The sequence below is a fragment of the Rutidosis leptorrhynchoides genome, chromosome 8 (assembly GCF_046630445.1).
Source record: "Rutidosis leptorrhynchoides isolate AG116_Rl617_1_P2 chromosome 8, CSIRO_AGI_Rlap_v1, whole genome shotgun sequence".
Classification (NCBI taxonomy): Eukaryota; Viridiplantae; Streptophyta; class Magnoliopsida; order Asterales; family Asteraceae; genus Rutidosis; species Rutidosis leptorrhynchoides.
The window spans coordinates 309,936,248-309,960,601 of record NC_092340.1 but is presented as its reverse complement, the minus strand read 5'-3'; the positions used below and the strand labels follow the sequence as shown (position 1 = coordinate 309,960,601).

Sequence of the window (24,354 nt, the reverse complement as noted above, 5' to 3'; positions counted from 1 at the left end):
ATATTTTCTTGGCTATCGTATCCTTCATTCTTCTTTTTCATCTGTCACCAGAGGAAGTTATTTTCTTCTACTATTACCTTGGGGTTATAGTATTTTTCATTCTCCCGTGTCTTTATATTGCTATACGCATTGATATACACGGTTTGTAATATATGTGTTGTTGTCAGGCTTTATATTTTCCGTTATATTTAGGAGCTCCATGCTTTCGTTTTTCCTTCCCGACTTTAAGTCAAGCGAATAATGGTCTAGAATTCGTAGGTATGAATTTCTGAATAAACATAATTAATGTTCTAAGAAAGGAACGATAATGGCACAATCTGACTTGTCAAATTACCAGAATACCTCGAAAAAGACCGAATCATTAAGAAAAATATTTTCTTGATATGTTTAGAGGTTAAATAAAATGAAAGAGTTATGTAACATGGTTCATGATTAGGGTGGGATCTGTGAACCTTTATCACATTCCATTAGAAACTCAGCATGACTTACTGTAATATAATCACGTTGATCAAGTGTCATTATGTTATACTAATTCATGCTTCAGTTTCCAACACTACTTCAAACATCCATTTTTCGAATTTTTCAGATTTTTAAAACTAACATAGTTTCTTTTATGATGTAACATAGATAGCGCGAAGAGATAAATGGTTTCAAATAAGAATGGTTATAAGAAAATATCTTTAGAAATATGGAAGATATTTATAATGGAAGATACGATAATATCTTAGAATATTTAAGATAAGATGATGATGAAGAATATTGTCCGCAAAGGTTTTAGAGTAAGGAGCAAGGTATTTGCTAAGGATTTTAGCAGACACTGAATCATTTGTATTCTTTGAAGGTAGATTTCGTCTTTGTGATTTGTCCACAGCCTCCTTCATGGTCTGCTCAATCCGTTTTCCAGTTTCAAACCTTCTCTTTTTCTCAGCTTTACCACCATACTATTCTTTATCATCAAACTTTTGACTGTTAAAGTCGTTTACAGTTTTTGCTGCTTCATCAGCATTGTTCCAATTTCAGAGAACTAGTTCATAGTTTGGGATATTTTTCAGAAACTACACATTCGAAGTATGTAAGTCTAGAAGATAGATATTATCTATATATAACTGTTGTCATAGAAAATGCTGCGAGATTTAAAATACTGATTGCTAATTCCCGGTAGTTGGTATGGCAATTACCGTTACAAGATGTGAATGAGTACATGATATGGTTTCAATGAGTATAAGGATTTTTCGGAAGATCAAGGATAAATGAAGTTGTTGGTAAATTTACTGCTAATGTAGTGGAACATAAAAGGTTCCCCGGTAACAAGAATGTATATGTCAAGATTATAATAAGGCTAATCTAAAAAGTTGAAGTTGACTGTTGGAAGTATAGTAAAACTGGATACTTTGAAAAAAAGATTGCAAGATTATTTTCGGTAAAAACAACGCTAAAGGATCTTGCACAGTTTTGAAGTCAAAGTATAGCTTTGAAAGATATAGAGATCTAAGAATGATGTCACTGGTTCAGAGTTATGACTTGGATTCTGATCCGTCAATATCAGAATATGTAATTGAATTTGTATGAAATGATTGTGTATTGCAGTTAAGGTAGTGAGTATAGTTAATGATTTTTTTTTTTTTTTTTGAATTAAAGTTGAAGAATGTACAGTGTAACATATTAATTGTGAACTTATATATTTCTCGAGTATTACCTACCCGTTAAAGATTTCACAAGTAATATTTTGTACAAAAGAATTTTTCATTACAGTCTTTATGAAAATATATGTATGTATATTTTCTTCAGATATAATTCAGATTAAATGAGTTAAAATTATATTAAGCTCATTTGATTTTTGGCTTGAATTAGAAATGAATAATCTCTAAAACATTAGAGATTACATAATCTTCGTGGAGTATTTCACTAATGAAATCAATACTTCATTAATTATTCTTATTGATATTCCTCGGTGAAGGATGTTGGTGTTCGCGGAATTTTTGTGAACCTTACAAGGCACATATGATGTTTTCTGGAAAGTTTCGAGTACATCAAAAATGAAAATGTAAAATCAATTATGTAATTGAATAATACACTTGGTTTATTATGAAATGGAATTCATTAGGTTGAAACAGAGATTGTAGTTAAAAATGGTTAAGTTGTTAAGGAAGGATGTACATCATTGCATATTAGTAATATAAACTAACCGAGTAGTACCTACCAGTTAAGATTCACACGTAATAGCTTAGTACGAAAAGATTTATTTTGATTTCAAAATTCATATATATTAAATATACATAAAATTTCTTCAGGGGAAATGAGTTAATACTTCATCGGTTATTGTTGCTGGTATTTCTTGGTAACTACAGTGCGTATGACGTTGATGCTCGTGGGACAGATTGTGAAGTTGAGGTTTGCGATGCGGATGTTATTGGTGGTGGTAATGGTACTGTTGGTGTTGTTGTCGGTGGTACTGTTGATGCCGGTGATGCTGCTGGTGCTTGTAACCTTTGCACCATATTCTCCAAAGCCACTACCCGAGAGCGAAGCTCGTTGACTTCTTCTACTACACCGGGATGATTGGCGGTTCGGACGAGCGGATGAATAAGATCCAGAATTTGAGAGAGTATATGATCATGACGAGATATTCTGGAGATGTGAGAGAAAATGGTATTACGAACAGGTTTGCCGGTAAGTGCTTCAGGTTCTTCGCCAAGAGGGCAATGTGGTGGATGGAAGGGATCGCTTTCTTCTTGTCTTCAATAATTAAGTAGGCTACGAACCCATCCCCAATTCATCCAGAATAGATGATGGCTAATTAGTTGATCCATTCCGGTTACACTGTCTTCGAAATTCAGGTGAATATCCATATCGGAATGGCTGTCAGAGTTTAAGGAATTTGAACTAGATACAGGATCCATCTTGTATAATTAGGGAGATGATTTTTGATATGAATTAGATTATAGAATTTAGTTTGGTATTCTTCAGTACATAATTTACATATGTATATATAATACCAAATTCCATAAATCACGGAGAAATTCTCGGAAGATGTCAGGAAAAGTTTACAGTAACAGATACCCTAAGATATGAATTTTGTCTATACACTATTCATGCAATCAATGTAGTAAAATGTGTCTAGACTTAAGAATGATAAGCATGTAATTTCCGATAAGAAATGATAAGCAAAACTTTTAACATGCAGACACGGTCGAAGTCCAGACTTACTAATGCATCTTAACAACTATCAGTTAGACACACTCATGCAAGACCTGGTTCACTAGGACCAACGCTCTGATACCAACTGTGACGATCGCTCCAAAGCCATATGGATGAACACGTCATTCATCGATTTCATTGCGAGGTATTTGACCTCTATATGATACGTTTTGTAAACATTGTATTCTTTTGAAAAGGCACACCATAAATGAATATTTAAATTAAAGGTTTTCGACATCTGATGATTTCTACATATAGACAATCACCGTAAATAATAGTTTATAATAGTACTTCCGTTGACAATGCAGTTAAAATAAGATACATGGTGATGATTTGGTGAATGCAACGTTTCCTTGAAAAAATATGTCATGTAAGACTCCATGCACATAGCTTGTCTAACATATAAGCAAACAGCGGAAGACTTCTAGGGAACCTGAGAATAAACATGTTTAAAAGTGTCAACACAAAGGTTGGTGAGTTCATAGTTTTAGTGTTTCGCATAATTTATATATAAAAGTGGATCACAAGATTTCAGTTGTTTCATCCAGAAATGTTTATCAATAGATTCTACATAACAGAGCACCCTGGTAACTAAGCTTTAACGTTATAATGATAAATACCCCATTCATTTTAATACACGCAAACCAACGTGTCCTAAACTCAAATAACACATGTCCGTTAAAAGGCTAGCGCTCTAGCTCAGACGGGGAAGTCAAGCCCTATGGATCCATATACTGTTATTCGCGCCCACCAGTCCATATCCTATGTACTGGCAGCTACTAGTTACCAAAGCTAAGGGATTTTCGGTTCAAACTCGGTGTAGAATTTAGTATGTACTTGTATCCATTGCGTTTAAAATATAGTGCATGTATTCTCAGCCTAAAAATATAGATTGCAAAAGCAATTAAAAAGAGAGCAAATGAAACTCACCTTAGCAGCATATAAAGTCGTTCACCAAAATGTGACCGAAACTCGGAATACCAAATAACCGTAGATCTCAACCTAGAGAATATATGTTGGTCAATAAATGTCTATCAAGCTAGGTCAGGTCATAGTGTATCACAATCCTAATGCTCGAGATTGACATACAAAAGTTATCCAAAGTCGTTTCAAAAAGTCAATTTTGACAATAGTTCAACAAAACGAGACGTGCCTTATATAAGGATTCATTTACTCGGTTGGTAATATTCAAGAATCCAATTTATCAATCTTACAAACAAGTTGTTTAAATATTAATTGGAGATTCAAAAGCAATTCCAATTAACGTCAATCATAATTCAGTTGACCATATCTTTTAATTCGTTCATCGAAATTATGCGATTTCTAAATGAAAAGTTATTGATTTTTCGCCAGCTTTCCAAAAACATGCATATCATATAACTTTTACCAGTAATATATGTATTTAATTCGTGATTCAATATAAACTGTTTAACGACAAAATTTATCATACAAACATGCATAAATATATATACTCGAGCACTAGACATGGATACACTATTAATATATAAAAGATAAGATATGAATGCTCACGTATCAATATTGTGATTCAATATTTCAGGAAAGTACGTAGACGAAACAGAGATGATAAACACTAGGTTTGACTTGCGAACAATACCCATGATCATTACCCATAACCTCCATAGCTATAACCCATAATTTCCTTAACTCTATCCCGTTTGAAAACCCATTTTGAAAGTGACACGCTCATGACCTCGTCGTAGTATTTTATGTATAATACTACTAATACTACTAATAATAATATTTAGATTAATAATAATAATCTTTAATAATAATAATAATAATAATAATAATAATAATAATAATAATAATAATAATAATAATAATAATAATAATAATAATAATAATAATAATAATTATAATATGTATAGAGAGAGAGATGCGTGATATTGAATGCACTAGACTGGAACCAGATCGATCAATTTATAGAACCTGAACTCTCCCACCTTTCCATGCGATCGCATGGCTTTTCCATGCATATACCATGCGATCGCATGATATAACTTTACAGCTTCCATTCAATGATTTTTCATCATGTCGACACATTTGGTACATGTAATATATATATATATATATATATATATATATATATATATATATATATATATATATATATATATATATATATATATATATATATATATATATATTATTTAATATATAATATATTTAATCTTTAGAATTAATTAAATATTATATTATATTTACGCTCATGGTAAAAATATAATTTTTACAAAAATGACACGGACGTGGTCTCACGACTCATGTACCACTTTCGGTTTTTCGAGCGCACTTTCGTACGTTTAGAAAACTAGCCTTTTATGTTTAATGACTCGTACCATTATAAAAATTTAGTTTTAGTTATTGAAAAATTACTTTATGACAAATGTACCTTATATAATTGAGTGTTGTGGTCATTTGCTTCTATAAATCAGTGGCTCGTTGTTTGTCAAAATATATTATTTTAAGTTAGGACATTTTATGACTAAGTTAAGATATATATATATATATATATATATATATATATATATATATATATATATATATATATATATATATATATATATATAATTGTAAATTTGTACGTAATATATATGTTTGAATTATTTATCTAATGATATAAAGATAAAGTTTAAATTTGATCAAAAATTTCTGGGTTGTCACAGGGGGGTGGTCACTTATTTTTACTTACAATTCTACGTGGAGCAACATTGTGAAAACATAATTTAGCATGGATGATCTTGGTATCAACTTTTCAAAGGCTTTCAAGAGAGTTATTAGGAATGGGATGGAGACGAGTTTCTGGTCTGATGCGTGGGTTTCAAACACGCCCTTAAAGGATACTTTCAATCATCTCCATCATTTGGAGTGGTGTCCGAGAGCTTTGGTTCGAGATCGAGTGGGATAGGATGGGTTAAGGTGCAATGGGTAATGGGATTGGGTACGTGGTCCAAGAGGTCGAACAAACAGCGAGCTGCGAGAGCTGATGGACATGATTGGCGAAGTCAGCATTGATGAGGAAAATGGTGATCGATGGCGGGATCTTTGTTCAAGCTGTAAATTTTAAACAAAAACTCTTACCGACTTAATTCGTCCAAAAGTTACTAATTCAAGCGGTACGGGAAATGAAACCTTGAGAAATAATTTGGTTCCAAAAAAAGTGGGGATATTTATTTGGAGGGCTTTGATTGGTAGAATCCCCGTCTTGTCGGAACTTTATAAACGGGGAATCAACCTTCATTCCGTCCGATGTCCAATTTGTGATGGTGATGTTTAAACGGTTGAACATGCGCTTTTTCAATGTCAAACAAGTAGAGAAATTTTGGAAAAGGTCTACAATTGGTTTGGTATTAATAATGCTTCTTCGGGGATTAACAATGCGTTCAAAGGAAATTCTTCTTTTCAATTATCAACTGAGGGTCATAAAGTGTGTGGCAAGCGGTGGAATGGACTTGTGGTTATCTTATTTGGAAAAAACGGAATAAAAAAGTTTTTAAAAATACGTGTTGGAATCCGCCGGTTGCGCTTAATGAAATTCAAGTGAAGAGTTTTGAGTGAATTGCGAAACGTTGCAATGCTTTGAGGATTGATTGGCATTCTTGGTTGGTTATTCCGAATAAATTTATCACGTGACGTATGGTGTTTATTTCTCGAGATACTAGGGGATTACTTGATGTATATGTATTGGATTCTTACTTAGTATCCTCACCAGTGTTGTAAATCTCCTTATTTCTCCCCGAGATCTCTCCGAGATCTCTTTTTTGGAAGGCCGCCGAGACGAGATGTCCATCTCCCGAGATTTCTTGGTCATCGGGGTCAAACTAGGTAAAATCCACGATTTCTCGAAATTTCTCGCTCATTTCTCGAATTTTCTCATAAGATCTCGTAATTTTTCAGATTTTCTCGCTCATTTCTTGGATTTTCTTGTAAAATCTTATAGAAATGTATATAAATATACATATATTGATTTATTTGTATATATTTATATTATAAAAACTACAAAGTCAACGTAAGTCAACATCCGAGATCTCCCCGAGATTTTTCCGAGATGCCGAGATCTCCCAAAAAATGTTCAAACGAGATCTCCCCGAGATCCGAGATCTCCAACATTAATCCTCACATTACATCTTTCGTTGTATATATTGTGCGGTTTAGTTGTGTATTTTGTTTGGGGTTTGCCTCTATCTGTATGTATTTTTAAATTTGTAATCGTTTGCTTGAGTGCTTCCTCCGCACTTTGCAAATTTCGGACTTTGTCGGGTCGATCCTTTTGGTGATCGGTGCCGTGTATTGTAACTTATGTTTTGAGTAATTATATTCATCTTGCCTTTCAAAAAAAACTCTTGAGATTTTAATAATAATATTTGGTTGCCTTAAAAAATAAAAAAAAATTCCCAACATAGTGTACTCGATAGATTGTTTTTGTAATCTTTTGCTCTAGTTTCTTAGTAGTAGTACTAGCAGGTTTTTTTAACATACAAAACCGTGCCCACTTTCTATATATATGTACTTTTTAAACCGTGGAATTTGGTAGTAATAATTACAAAGCAAATTTGAATCCTTTTACATAACCACAAATATAAAAAATTATAAATTATAAATACATGGAATAAGAAGATAATTCTTTAGGGGCCACTTCCAAAAGCTAGTACTATATAATATTATCATCGATCATTTGGTAACAAAAACAATTATATTTACATCCCCATTTCCCTCCCCAAATATAGACTTTTCATTCTCATTCTCCTCACAATCTCTTTATCTTAATTTCTCCATGATACTAGTATAGTTGAAGTAGAGACCTATCAAAGATGAAAAACACCATAAGATGTTGTATTTCATGCATTCTTCCTTGTGGTGCACTTGATGTTATTCGAATAATACACTCGAATGGACACGTAGAAGAAATAAGTGGCACAATTCGAGCAGCCGAAATCATGAAACTACATCCTAGACATGTACTCAAAAAACCCTCATCACCTTCTTACACCGATGACGGGACTGTTGTTTGTCCCGAAATTGTCATCTTGCCACCAGATGCCGAACTCAAACGTGGCAAGATTTATTTTCTCATGCCTGTTCCTCCTTCTTCCTTAAACGAAAAAACTCGTTCAAGGAAGAAAAATAATATCAAAAATAAGAATAATAATAGTAATAAGAGTGATAATAAATTGTTGTCGAATCTTATCGTCTCCGATCGATATTTAAGCGAGATATTATCAGAGAATAAGGTGAAGGATCAAAGGAAAGGGCGTTCGGGTGTGTGGAGACCTCATTTAGAGAGTATTTCGGAAGCTACAAGCGATATTGATCGCTTAAATTAGTGATGGTTTATCTTCTTTTTCTCCTTCTTCGCTATTTGAAGAAAATTAGAATTCAATTTTCATATTCGTATAATCGTATCCGTGTGCAATTGAATTGCAGTTTTCTTTAAAAAAACGTGAGTGTTATTCTTGTTCTTTTCTTTTACGAACATTTTTGTATATACATGAAGGGAAAAACAAGAAATAACATGTGTTGAGTTCTTTAATTAATCGTATTATTGATTTGTTTGTTCATATGGTAATTTAGTTTAGGTTATTTTTTAAAGTAACAAAACATAGTGAATAGTTAAAATTAGATGTTTATCTGTTTAACGGTATTCGGGTGATATTTCTAACTTTAAATCGAGGTTCAAAGTTCTAAAAGATGAAATATATTTATGAATTACTATATATATTCGAATTAATGATGCGTTTTGTTGGTTTCTTAAATATATTGAAAAATTAAGTTTATGTCTAAAACCAAATTAAAAATTATAGGACGTGTGTACACTTATGTGTGTACGATACGCGTTTAATTTTCTATAGGTGTACAAGAATATCATAGATTTCGACTTCACTATTTGACTTGCACAAATTTCCTAAAACGCTCTTATAGGTTTTACAAAATTTCTTATTGTAATTTAAGCAAGAACAATTTTAAGAAAATAGCAATAATAATTGGTTTATAAATTGAGATAGTCGGTGGAACTATCACCTCCATCACGAGAATGAAAGCAATAAGTTAAAAATTATAGATATATAGATAGATTTAACGATATAGATATATATAACGGTTTATTTAATTTAATAGATAATAATACGGAGTAATAAATAGTTTTATATATTTGTAATTTTGAATTAACAAGTTAATGGCATACTCTAATAATTTTATATACATGACTGACAAACTAATGGTACGAACTACGGAGTACTTTTCTTATAACTCGTACGTGATATTTCTTTCTTGTCGAATAAATGTTATACGGAGTATATTATTATTATTTAGTTCAAATACAAGTAAGGTAATAACATTCAAGTTTTTCAAGAATAATATTTTGTACATTATGTAAAGCTGTAGACCAAACATAAATAAATAAAATATATAATGAGAGAAAGAAAACTCAGCAAGTTCATTTAATGCTATATAGATTACTATTACTATATTAATATTAATTGGCTCAAATGATAGTCCCCACAAAGGTAGCTGTTGGCCATTTTCAGTAACAAGTTGGCATGTTTTAAGGCAAAGAAGTTGGCTCTCCATCGACACTGAAATGATTATGGATTGATTATTTATTTATTTATTTATTTATTATATAATAAATAATAATGGCATCCTAAATTTGAGTTACTTTCCTTTTTTTTCCATACTGTATCCACTGACCATGTCGACTAATCATTCCAGCTACTACACTTCACTCCAGAAATTATCTAGAATGATTTATGTTCCTTCTTTTGTCGGCTAATTAAAATTCAAATCTTGCTTACAAACTTTTAGTTGATCGTACGATCAAGGAAGGATGCCATTTGTAATGGCAATTCGTGTTGTGAGTTCGTGTTGTGTACTTTTTGTACTTTTTTGATGAATATGACGTGTTAAGTTATTGAGTGGAGTAGTGGTGGTGTTATGAGTTCATGTTGTGAGTTTGTGTTGTGGTAGTGGAATGCTGATGTGGCATTTAGTTTTGTATTTTTCTATTTTATTTAATTGTTTTATTTTATTTTTATTATTAAAATTGAAAATAAATATGTGTTATAAAAATAAAAAAACATAAAATTAATAACATTAATTTAGAAAAGCCAAAAGTTGTGTTTTTTTTAACACTTAAACTAAATTTATATTATCAATTACATGGAACTGATGAACGAACATCGGAGTATTAAAATTAAAGAATTGAATGTGAATATTAGATAAAAGTTAGAGGGTTAAAATAGGAAAAATAAAACTAAAGCACAAGTAATTCACGGGTTTTGGTCATCTTCCTCAAAAAATACCTCTTAACATCTTCACCTCCATTAAATAGATCCCAAATTTAAGGTGGCTAAAATCATATTTTGAAAACGAAAAAATTGCAGCAGCAACAATAAAAAAAAAGGTTAAAACAAACAGACAAATCGAATTTAGCCACCTGGCTCCAACGCACGTTGCCGGAGCCGTTGGAATGCCCCAAACGCCGCCGCAACGCTCGCCGACAACGCCTCGATACGGCCACCAGCTCGCGTTTCCTGAGCTCCACGTCGGCACCAACGCCGTTGTAGGTGCTCCGATACAAATGGTTTATAATTGCTTCAATTATAGATATCTGAAGAATATTGCTTTAACTAGTGGCACTTTTAACTACGATTTCTAGACCCGTCATTGATTATAACCAACATTTTTTAAACTAAAATACATATTCAAGATCGAAAGTAACTAGTGTATGTGTGTGTGCTCTTAGCTCCATTTAAAAACAAAAACGAATTGTGTAACAAATAAAGGGATGTTATAAAATATCTAGATTGTGTTATAAAATATCTAGATTGGATGTTAATTTTATTATTATTATATTTCTTGCATAGTAATATTTTATACTATAAATAGACATGTATGGTAACCATTTAAGGTGCACCATTTCTCTTGAAATATCAATATCAATATTTCTTCTCTCCTTCTTCTCTCTTTTTCTCTCTTTGTTCTTATAACCATTAAAGGTAGTTATAAGCCTACTGAATTATAACACGTTATCAGCACGAAAAGCTTAGTGTAATTAAAAGATATCTCAAACGATCACGAATCACTAATCAAGGTATGAAATTATTAATAATTTTCAGACTCGAATATATCAAATTTTGGACTACTAACATTTATATTTATGTTATTTAAGTTATATATGGTCGGTTATACCACCTGAATTATATTTCTGTAATCTAACTTTTACTAACTTCACTAAATTTATATTTATGTTATTTAAGTTATATATGGTCGGTTATACCACCTGAATTATATTTCTGTAATCTAACTTTTACTAACTTCACTAACATTTATATTTATGTTATTTAAGTTATATATGGTCGGTTATACCACCTGAATTATATTTTCTGTAATCTAACTCTTATTAACTTCACTAACATTTATATTTATGTTAATAAGACCTCATGATTGTACGCAACACGTCATTTGACAACACGGTACTTTATGTACGCAACACGTCATTTGACAACACGGTACCATGGGTCGAGATTAATTCCGATCAATACGAATACGACGGGGTCTTTATATGTTATCTAACATTTATGATTACTTATGCAATTAATCATTATTTATTTCATGCATACTAATGTTTATTCTTAAATTTATAATTTTAAAAGTTAAAATAAAAAAATAGTTTGTATTTTTATTAAAAGTAAATCTTAAAAGTTAAAATAAGAAAAAGTAGTTTGTACTTTTATTAAAAGTAAATCTTAAAAGTTAAAATACAAAAAGTAGTTTGTATTTTTATTAAAAGTAAATCTTAAAAGTTAAAATAAGAAAAAGTAGTTTGTATTTTTATTTAAAGTATATCTTAAAAGTTAAAGTAAGAAAAAAAAGGGGATGGTAAAATGGAATAGTTTTTTGTCAAAAATGAAGTATTGAAAATGAAGTGGTCTCCTTCTATAACTAAAAAAAATATATATACTTTTATCAAATGAATTTTTTTGTGGCCGACAATTTCAAACACGAGTCCGTGTTTAGTTTATCAAGAATATCTCTTGCTTTGGTGAAAGGTCACGATCACGATATCAGGTGTTGTGAAAGAATTAAAAAATTGGTCAAGTGGCCTTTTAAAAACTAGAAAAAAAAATTAAACAAAAAGTTTTTTTTATATATTTATAATTTACGGGTAACGTAAAAAAAAGGAAGTTTTTTTAAAAAAAAAAAAACAAAGAAACTGTTTAAATGAGTTTTACAGAAAGGGGGAAACCAAAGTAAAAAAAAAACTTTTTTCCAAACAAAGGTAAATGAAAGTAGGACTTAATACAAGAAAAAAGTAAACATCTCCTAGACGTGATAAAATCTATCAATGATAAGTATTAGACTTGATGAGCTAAATGTGACAAAAATGTTTCAACATGTCTTATGTTAATTTTCTAAAATAAGTTATTATTATTCCGAGTTTAACACATATACATATGTTAATTAAAAACAACATTTTTGTTCTTATGTAGTGTTGGGTTGCAATTTTGGTTGTATGCCATAATTCCATCCAGTAGAGTGACAATAGAAAACTTTTGATGATAATCAATAAAAAACTTTTTTCCAAACTTGTCAAATGTTTTGTTAAAAACGTGACCGTTGAAAAAAGGAGGTTGAATAATAAAACTTAAAAAACAAATTATTTTTTTAAGAGTGTGCATCAAAATGGCCCGTTTAATAATGGGGAGTAAAAATATAGTCAAATTGTTTCAACGAACAAGGGTTCAATTGGATGTCTCTTAAAAAAAATTCGCGGGTACGGGTGATGGATCCAATGGATCCGCATCCACGACCCGCGGGTGCTATCCCTAATTGTGACAAGTACAAATCAACTAAAAGTCTAAAAACTAAATGCTCTTATAGGGACCAAATGTTCACAATAATTGCCTAAGCTAGATATGAAACAAATAGTTCATAAAAAAAAAAAAAAGTCGTTGCGCGTTTTCGGGATGATAGCCGAAATACACTTACAAAAGTAGGTCAGCCGTCAATTCTTTATGGCCATATCAACGTAGATCAATAAAATCATTTATGGTTTTGATAAAAGATTAATTAAAAATTAATTGTTTTTTGGTCTTGGATTCTCGGTAACAAAAGCAAAGGTTGTTTTTGGTTGCCACAACAAACAAGACAGAGGTTGTTGACTTTTGTTGTTAAACATGGCACAAGTGAACAATAACAATAGATTATTATTTTTGAAAAGAATAATGATGCGTTAATTTTATTGTATAAAATAAAATTAAAGAAAATGGTTTTCATTGATGACTATGAACAAACGCAAACAAAGTGTTTGTGGTATTTGGTGATTAAAAAAAAAGTGCATCTAAAGCTTCTACTGAAAATAATATGCATCTAAAGCTTCTACTGAAAATTAATGTACAAGGTACAACGTATAACTATATGGTCAAATTCATTTGAGCATTCGGAGTCACAAGTATATGATGTATATATATTACTCAATTAACAAAATAGTAAATCTAAATTAATTTATATGAATAGTAAAACGAAATTAATTAATTTACTATTCACATAAAAAAGCGCATATGATAAAAAGCGCATCGCATATGATAAGCGCATATGATAAAAAGCGAATATGATGAAAAGCACAACGCATATGATGAAAATCGCATATGATTAAAAGCGCATATGGTAAAAAACACAGCGCATATGATTAAAAGCGTATATGGTGAAAAGGATATATGATAAAAAAAACACATATGGTGATTTATAAAAAATAAAAAAAAAACACATATGGTGATTAATGGAAAGCACATATGGTGATTAATGAAAAGTATATTGTGAAAAAGAATCACAAATGTTTCTTGAAAGAATTCAAGGTAAGATATATGAACCAATTCATCCATCATGTGAACCATTTTGATATTTCATGGTTCTAATAGACGCATCTAGCGGATGGTCTCATATTTGTATGTTATCAAGCCGTAATATGGCATTTGCAAAGTTTTTGCACAAATTATTAAATTGAGAACACATTATTCTGATTACACCATTAAAAGGATGAGACTTGATAATGCTAGTGAGTTAACATCTCAAGCATTTAATGATCATTATATATCTACAGGGATTGTTGTTGAACATCCAGTTGCTCATGTGCATACACAAAATTGGTTTAGCTGAATCAATAGATAAACGCTTACAGCTAATAACTAGACAATTGATAATGAGTACAAATCTCTCAATATTTATATGTGGACATGTAAATTTACATGCAGCGACATTAATTCGCATTATACCATGTGGAAGTCGTAAATATTTTCACTTAATACTTGATTTTGGCCAAGAGCCAAATATTTTCTACCTTAAAACATTGGTTGTGCAGTGTATCACCACAACACAATAAAATGGTTCTTCAAAGAAAGATGATAATATATTTTGGATATAAAACATCTTCAATCATAAGATATATTGAACCCATGATGGGTGATGTTTTTACAGCACGTTTTGCTGATTGTCATTTTAATAAAACATTGTTCCCTAGATTAGGGGGAGAAATAAAAATAAAAAATAAAATGATGCTTCATGATGTGAACATCAATTAAGGTATATTGAACTCGCACAAAAGAATGTGAAACGAAAGTTCAAAAATAATGCATATGCAAGAACTTGCAAATTAATTACTTTATGCATTTACAGATATAAAAAAGTGACTAAATCATATATACCAGCGATAAATGCTCCAGCTCGAACTGAAATTCCAAAAGCTGGCAATAATGTCACTGTTGAGTCTTTGCCACGCATCAAACGTGGAAGATCAATTGGTTCCGAAGATAAAAATCCTCGAAAAAGAAAATCAGCTGATAATGAGGTAAGAGAAAGTGTTCAAGAAGAACCACAAATCAATATTCCTTCTGCAGAGGATATTGATAAATGTAAATACTAAAATTGCGATAAATTATGCAATATTATGGAATCGAAATGAAACTAAAATCTCTATGAGATATTTTCATATAATGTTACAATGACATCATGAATAAAGATGATGATCTGGAACTAAAATCTGTCATTGAATATACAAAATGGACATGATTGAGCTCAATGGAAAGGAGCAATAAGAGCTGAATTAGAATCGCTCGATAAAAGAAAAGTTTTCGGATCAATCGTTATCACTTTTAAAGATGTGAAACGTATGGGATACAAATGAATTTTTATCCGAAAATAAATGTGCAAATGAAGTTACAAGGCAAAACTAGACTTGTAACTCAATATTTCCCACAAAGACCAGAAATGAATTAGGAGGAAAAATTATCCTCCTGTAATGGATACAATTACTTATTAGATACTTAATCAACCTGGTAGTTATTTAAATGCATCTCATGAATGTTGTTACTACTTATCTGTATGGATCACTTAATAGTGATATATATGAATATACCTAAAGGGTTAAGGTATCATAAGCATCTAATGTAAAACCCAAGGGAATATATTCCATTAAATCACAAAGATTTCTAAGTGGGTTTATACAAACGGGACGTATGTGGTATAACCGATTAAATGACTACTTGATAAAAAAAAGGGTATAAATATAAACTTATTTTGCACGTATGTTTTATAAAAACAATGTTCGGATATGAGATCGTAGTTGTTTATGTCAATGTTCTTAACATCATATGAACAAATAAAGAGATCTATGAAATCATTCAACTTCTAAAGAATTATTTTGAAATGAAAGATCTTGAAAAAACCAAGTATTACCTTGGATTGCAAATTGAGCATATGCCTAATGGTTTACTTGTACATCAAACAACTTATACCGAAAAGATTTTAAAACATTTTTTTAAAGACAAACTCATTGTTGTTAGATCACTCAATATTGACACTGATCTATTTCATCCCTGCGAAGATCATGAAAATTTTAACAGATCGGAAGTTCTATATTTTAGTGCAATTGAGGTTCTTATGTATCTTATAGATTATACAAGATCTGACATTTCTTTTGCAGTTAATTTGTTGACAAGGTTCAGCTCAGCCCCTACCAAAAGACATTGGAATGGGATCAAACAAATAGTTTGATACCTTCGGGGAACTACTGATTTATAATTATTTTATTCTAACAACTCGAAACAAGATTTGTTTGGTTATACAGATGCAGATTATTTATCCGATCTACATAAAGCTAAATCTCAAACTGGATATGTATTCCTAAATGGAGGCACCGCAATATCATGACGTTCTCAAAACAAACACTTGTTGCAACATCATCAAATCATGCCGAAGTGATTGCATTACATGAAGCTACTCGGGAATGATTTTAGTTAAGATCAATGATACAAATCATTATTGATTCTTGTGGACTAGAACGCTATAAAAGCGTAACAACTATCTATGAAGATAATACAGCTTACATAATACAAATGAAAGAAGAGTATCAAAAATGACAGAACAAAACATAAATGCTGACGAGGCGCTAAAGCTATAAACGGTCTTAACGGTCATAAGTTTGATGGAAAAGAATGGTATATTGGTAAGGCTCAGAAAAAGACTGAAAGGGAATAGGAACTGAAACAACGGTTTGAACAAACCATGAAGGAGACTGTAGACAAATCACGAGGGCCAAACTTGTACATAAAAGATTTAGATGATACAGTTTCAGATGAAAACTTCAGATTTTTCTCATATACTCAAGATATCGTAAAAGACAACCAGATTAAAATGAGATACGTTCAATCAACAACTCTGCTGATCTTTATACCAAAGCACTGCTAACTGTTATTTTCAGAACACACGTTCATAATATTGGCATGAGGCATGTTCAGAAGATGTAACAACTCAGGCGTTGCCTACTTGAGGGGGAGTCAACTTTATGCTGCACTCTTTTTCCCTTAGCTAAAGTTTTATCCCAATGAGTTTTCTTTAGCAAGGTTTTTAACGAGGCAGTACTAGTTATTCTCTAATAAAATTGTCATCCAAGGGGGAGTGTTATAAAATATCTAGATTGTGTTATAAAATATCTAGATTGGAAGTTAATTTTATTATTATTATATTTCTTGCATAGTAATATTTTATACTATAAATAGACATGTATGGTAACCATTTAAGGTGCACCATTTCTCTTGAAATATCAATATCAATATTTCTTCTCTCCTTCTTCTCTCTTTTTCTCTCTTTGTTCTTATAACCATTAAAGGTAGTTATAAGCCTACTGAATTATAACAAGGGAGACTTCATCTAAGAATGAAAGAATCCGAACGAAATTATAAAGGAAGAGAAAACGTAATCCACAAGTCACGAGAAGCAAAAGAACCTAACACAAGGCTCCAAAACAAATTGAGAAACAGAGCACATAAATTAAACTAAATTTTTTTTTTTTTTTAAGAAAATCAAATGAAACTAATTAACAAAAAAGATAAGAACAAGACAAAAAAATACAACACAATTAAGAGAAAAGAAAAAGCCCTAAAGCACAATAACAACAACCAAAATTGATATTTAATGATAAATACTCTTTTGTTTGACATGTGGTTATATCCCCTGCAAATCCACTACTCCAACTGCAGATGCTTCAACTCTGCATGATTAAAATCAAAATGAATATCACAATGAATATTTAATCAGCAACAAATTATAATTAATTCATTAATTACGGAGTATATTTTAGTATTTTAACAAACTCGACATGTTGTTGGATCATACATAATTGACTTATAAGGTGAAACAACCCAACCCGTATTCCGTACAATAATTTTTTTTTTTAAATAATACACATTTACGCGCCACTTAAATATGTAACCCATTCCACACGTTTCGTCAAAACATACTACGAGTTTAATGTTTACAAAGAGGCACAAAGGCCATTAATGAAATGTTCCGTTCTTATTGATTAAAAACGTTCCATATTAATTGATTTCGTTGCGAGGTTTTGACCTCTATATGAGACGTTTTTCAAAGACTGCATTCATTTTTAAAACAAACCATAACCTTTATTTCATAAATAAAGGTTTAAAAAGCTTTACGTAGATTATCAAATAATGATAATCTAAAATATCCTGTTTACACACGACCATTACATAATGGTTTACAATACAAATATGTTACATCGAAATCAGTTTCTTGAATGCAGTTTTTACACAATATCATACAAACATGGACTCCAAATCTTGTCCTTATTTTAGTATGCAACAGCGGAAGCTCTTAATATTCACCTGAGAATAAACATGCTTTAAACGTCAACAAAAATGTTGGTGAGTTATAGGTTTAACCTATATATATCAAATCGTAACAATAGACCACAAGATTTCATATTTCAATACACATCTCATACATAGAGATAAAAATCATTCATATGGTGAACACCTGGTAACCGACAATAACAAGATGCATATATAAGAATATCCCCATCATTCCGGGACACCCTTCGGATATGATATAAATTTCGAAGTACTAAAGCATCCGGTACTTTGGATGGGGTTTGTTAGGCCCAATAGATCTATCTTTAGGATTCGCGTCAATTAGGGTGTCTGTTCCCTAATTCTTAGATTACCAGACTTAATAAAAAGGGGCATATTCGATTTCGATAATTCAACCATAGAATGTAGTTTCACGTACTTGTGTCTATTTTGTAAATCATTTATAAAACCTGCATGTATTCTCATCCCAAAAATATTAGATTTTAAAAGTGGGACTATAACTCACTTTCACAGATTTTTAGTTCGTCGGGAAGTAAGACTTGGCCACTGGTTGATTCACGAACCTATAACAATATATACATATATATCAAAGTATGTTCAAAATATATTTACAACACTTTTAATATATTTTGATGTTTTAAGTTTATTAAGTCAGCTGTCCTCGTTAGTAACCTACAACTAGTTGTCCACAGTTAGATGTACAGAAATAAATCGATAAATATTATCTTGAATCAATCCACGACCCAGTGTATACGTATCTCAGTATTGATCACAACTCAAACTATATATATTTTGGAATCAACCTCAACCCTGTATAGCTAACTCCAACATTCACATATAGAGTGTCTATGGTTGTTCCGAAATATATATAGATGTGTCGACATGATAGGTCGAAACATTGTATACGTGTCTATGGTATCTCAAGATTACATAATATACAATACAAGTTGATTAAGTTATGGTTGGAATAGATTTGTTACCAATTTTCACGTAGCTAAAATGAGAAAAATTATCCAATCTTGTTTTACCCATAACTTCTTCATTTTAAATCCGTTTTGAGTGAATCAAATTGCTATGGTTTCATATTGAACTCTATTTTATGAATCTAAACATAAAAAGTATAGGTTTATAGTCGGAAAAATAAGTTACAAGTCATTTTTGTAAAGGTAGTCATTTCAGTCGAAAGAACGACGTCTAGATGACCATTTTAGAAAACATACTTCCACTTTGAGTTTAACCATAATTTTTGGATATAGTTTCATGTTCATAATAAAAATCATTTTCTCAGAATAACAACTTTTAAATCAAAGTTTATCATAGTTTTTAATTAACTAACCCAAAACAGCCCGCGGTGTTACTACGACGGCGTAAATCCGGTTTTACGGTGTTTTTCGTGTTTCCAGGTTTTAAATCATTAAGTTAGCATATCATATAGATATAGAACATGTGTTTAGTTGATTTTAAAAGTCAAGTTAGAAGGATTAACTTTTGTTTGCGAACAAGTTTAGAATTAACTAAACTATGTTCTAGTGATTACAAGTTTAAACCTTCGAACAAGATAGCATTATATGTATGAATCGAATGATGTTATGAACATCATTACTACCTTAAGTTCCTTGGATAAACCTACTGGAAAAGAGAAAAATGGATCTGGCTTCAACGGATCCTTGGATGGCTCGAAGTTCTTGAAGCAGAATCATGACACGAAAACAAGTTCAAGTAAGATCATCACTTGAAATAAGATTGTTATAGTTATAGAAATTGAACCAAAGTTTGAATATGATTATTACCTTGTATTAGAATGATAACCTACTGTAAGAAACAAATATTTCTTGAGGTTGGATGATCACCTTACAAGATTGGAAGTGAGCTAGCAAACTTGAAAGTATTCTTGATTTTATGAAACTAGAACTTTTGGAATTTATGAAGAACACTTAGAACTTGAAGATAGAACTTGAGAGAGATCAATTAGATGAAGAAAATTGAAGAATGAAAGTGTTTGTAGGTGTTTTTGGTCGTTGGTGTATGGATTAGATATAAAGGATATGTAATTTTGTTTTCATGTAAATAAGTCATGAATGATTACTCATATTTTTGTAATTTTATGAGATATTTCATGCTAGTTGCCAAATGATGGTTCCCACATGTGTTAGATGACTCACATGGGCTGCTAAGAGCTGATCATTGGAGTGTATATACCAATAGTACATACATCTAAAAGCTGTGTATTGTACGAGTACGAATACGGGTGCATACGAGTAGAATTGTTGATGAAACTGAACGAGGATGTAATTGTAAGCATTTTTGTTAAGTAGAAGTATTTTGATAAGTGTATTGAAGTCTTTCAAAAGTGTATAAATACATATTAAAACACTACATGTATATACATTTTAACTGAGTCGTTAAGTCATCGTTAGTCGTTACATGTAAATGTTGTTTTGATACCTTTAGGTTAACGATCTTGTTAAATGTTGTTAACCCAATGTTTATAATATCAAAAGAGATTTTAAATTATTATATTATCATGATATTATGATGTACGAATATCTCTTAATATGATATATATACATTAAATGTCGTTACAACGATAATCGTTACATATATGTCTCGTTTCAAAATCATTAAGTTAGTAGTCTTGTTTTTACATATGTAGTTCATTGTTAATATACTTAATGATATGTTTAATTATCATAATATAATGTTAACTATATATATAACCATATATATGTCATCATATAGTTTTTACAAGTTTTAACGTTCGTGAATCACCGGTCAACTTGGGTGGTCAATTGTCTATATGAAACCTATTTCAATTAATCAAGTCTTAACAAGTTTGATTGCTTAACATGTTGGAAACATTTAATCATGTAAATATCACTCTCAATTAATATATATAAACATGGAAAAGTTCGGGACACTACAGTACCTACCCGTTAAATAAATTTCGTCCCGAAATTTTAAGCTGTTGAAGGTGTTGACAAATCTTCTGGAAATAGATGCGGGTATTTCTTCTTCATCTGATCTTCACGCTCCCAGGTGAACTCGGGTCCTCTACGAGCATTCCATCGAACCTTAACAATTGGTATCTTGTTTTGCTTAAGTCTTTTAACCTCACGATCCATTATTTCGATGGGTTCTTCGATGAATTGAAGTTTTTCGTTGATTTGGATTTCATCTAACGGAATAGTGAGATCTTCTTTAGCAAAACATTTCTTCAAATTCGAGACGTGGAAAGTGTTATGTACAGCCGCGAGTTGTTGAGGTAACTCAAGTCGGTAAGCTACTGGTCCGACACGATCAATAATCTTGAATGGTCCAATATACCTTGGATTTAATTTCCCTCGTTTACCAAATCGAACAACGCCTTTCCAAGGTGCAACTTTAAGCATGACCATCTCTCCAATTTCAAATTCTATATCTTTTCTTTTAATGTCAGCGTAGCTCTTTTGTCGACTTTGGGCGGTTTTCAACCGTTGTTGAATTTGGATGATCTTCTCGGTAGTTTCTTGTATAATCTCCGGACCCGTAATCTGTCTATCCCCCACTTCACTCCAACAAATCGGAGACCTGCACTTTCTACCATAAAGTGCTTCAAACGGCGCCATCTCAATGCTTGAATGGTAGCTGTTGTTGTAGGAAAATTCTGCTAACGGTAGATGTCGATCCCAACTGTTTCCGAAATCAATAACACATGCTCGTAGCATGTCTTCAAGCGTTTGTATCGTCCTTTCGCTCTGCCCATCAGTTTGTGGGTGATAGGCAGTACTCATGTCTAGACGAGTTCCTAATGCTTGCTGTAATGTCTGCCAGAATCTTGAAATAAATCTGCCATCCCTATCAGAGATAATAGAGATTGGTATTCCATGTCTGGAGACGACTTCCTTCAAATACAGTCGTGCTAACTTCTCCATCTTGTCATCTTCTCTTATTGGCAAGAAGTGTGCTGATTTGGTGAGACGGTCAACTATTACCCAAATAGTATCAAAACCACTTGCAGTCCTTGGCAATTTAGTGATGAAATCCATGGTAATGTTTTCCCATTTCCATTCCGGGATTTCGGGTTGTTGAAGTAGACCTGATGGTTTCTGATGCTCAGCTTTGACCTTAGAACACGTCAAACATTCTCCTACGTATTTAGCAACATCGGCTTTCATACCCGGCCACCAAAAATGTTTCTTGAGATCCTTGTACATCTTCCCCGTTCCAGGATGTATTGAGTATCTGGTTTTATGAGCTTCTCTAAGTACCATTTCTCTCATATCTCCAAATTTTGGTACCCAAATCCTTTCAGCCCTATACCGGGTTCCGTCTTCCCGAATATTAAGATGCTTCTCCGATCCTTTGGGTATTTCATCCTTTAAATTTCCCTCTTTTAAAACTCCTTGTTGCGCCTCCTTTATTTGAGTAGTAATGTTATTATGAATCATTATATTCATAGATTTTACTCGAATGGGTTCTCTGTCCTTCCTGCTCAAGGCATCGGCTACCACATTTGCCTTCCCCGGGTGGTAACGAATCTCAAAGTCGTAATCATTCAATAATTCAATCCACCTACGCTGCCTCATATTCAGTTGTTTCTGATTAAATATGTGTTGAAGACTTTTGTGGTCGGTATATATAATACTTTTGACCCCATATAAGTAGTGCCTCCAAGTCTTTAATGCAAAAACAACCGCGCCTAATTCCAAATCATGCGTCGTATAATTTTGTTCGTGAATCTTCAATTGTCTAGACGCATAAGCAATCACCTTCGTTCGTTGCATTAATACACAACCGAGACCTTGCTTTGATGCATCACAATAAATCACAAAATCATCATTCCCTTCAGGCAATGACAATATAGGTGCCGTAGTTAGCTTTTTCTTCAATAACTGAAACGCTTTCTCTTGTTCATCATTCCATTCAAATTTCTTCCCTTTATGCGTTAATGCAGTCAAGGGTTTTGCTATTCTGGAAAAGTCTTGGATGAACCTTCTGTAGTAACCAGCTAGTCCTAAAAACTGGCGTATGTGTTTCGGAGTTTTCGGGGTTTCCCACTTTTCAACAGTTTCTATCTTTGCCGGATCCACCTTAATACCTTCTTTGTTCACTATGTGACCGAGGAATTGAACTTCTTCCAACCAAAATGCACACTTTGAAAACTTAGCGTACAATTCTTCCTTCCTCAATACTTCTAACACCTTTCTCAAATGTTCACCGTGTTCTTGGTCATTCTTTGAGTAAATAAGTATGTCATCAATGAAAACAATGACAAACTTGTCAAGGTATGGTCCACACACTCGGTTCATAAGGTCCATGAACACAGCTGGTGCATTAGTTAAACCAAACGGCATGACCATAAACTCGTAATGACCGTAACATGTTCTGAAAGCAGTCTTTGGAATATCATCTTCTTTCACCCGCATTTGATGATACCCGGAACGTAAGTCAATCTTTGAATAAACAGATGAGCCTTGTAGTTGATCAAATAAGTCGTCGATTCTCGGTAGTGGGTAGCGGTTCTTGATGGTAAGTTTGTTCAACTCTCGGTAGTCGATACACAACCTGAATGTACCATCTTTCTTCTTGACAAACAAAGCAGGAGCTCCCCACGGTGATGTGCTTGGTCGAATGAAACCACGCTCTAAAAGTTCTTGTAATTGGCTTTGCAGTTCTTTCATCTCGCTGGGTGCGAGTCTGTAAGGAGCACGAGCTATTGGTGCAGCTCCTGGTACAAGATCTATTTGAAATTCAACTGATCGATGTGGGGGTAATCCCGGTAATTCTTTCGGAAATACATCGGGAAATTCTTTTGCGATGGGAACATCATTGATGCTCTTTTCTTCAGTTTGTACTTTCTCGACGTGTGCTAGAACAGCATAGCAACCTTTTCTTATTAGTTTTTGTGCCTTCAAATTACTAATAAGATGTAGCTTCGTGTTGCCCTTTTCTCCGTACACCATTAAGGGTTTTCCTTTTTCTCGTATAATGCGAATTG

At 32.1% G+C, this 24,354-nt stretch overlaps 1 protein-coding gene across 1 annotated transcript; it reads left to right on the top strand.

The window, feature by feature from the left end:
* The first annotated feature begins 7,925 nt into the window (after positions 1 to 7,925).
* Positions 7,926 to 8,731, top strand: LOC139863118 (uncharacterized). Its single transcript, XM_071851765.1, has one exon. It carries the CDS (start codon positions 8,028 to 8,030, stop codon positions 8,538 to 8,540), a length of 513 nt encoding a protein of 170 aa, XP_071707866.1. The 5' UTR covers positions 7,926 to 8,027; the 3' UTR covers positions 8,541 to 8,731.
* The last annotated feature ends 15,623 nt before the right edge of the window (positions 8,732 to 24,354 follow it).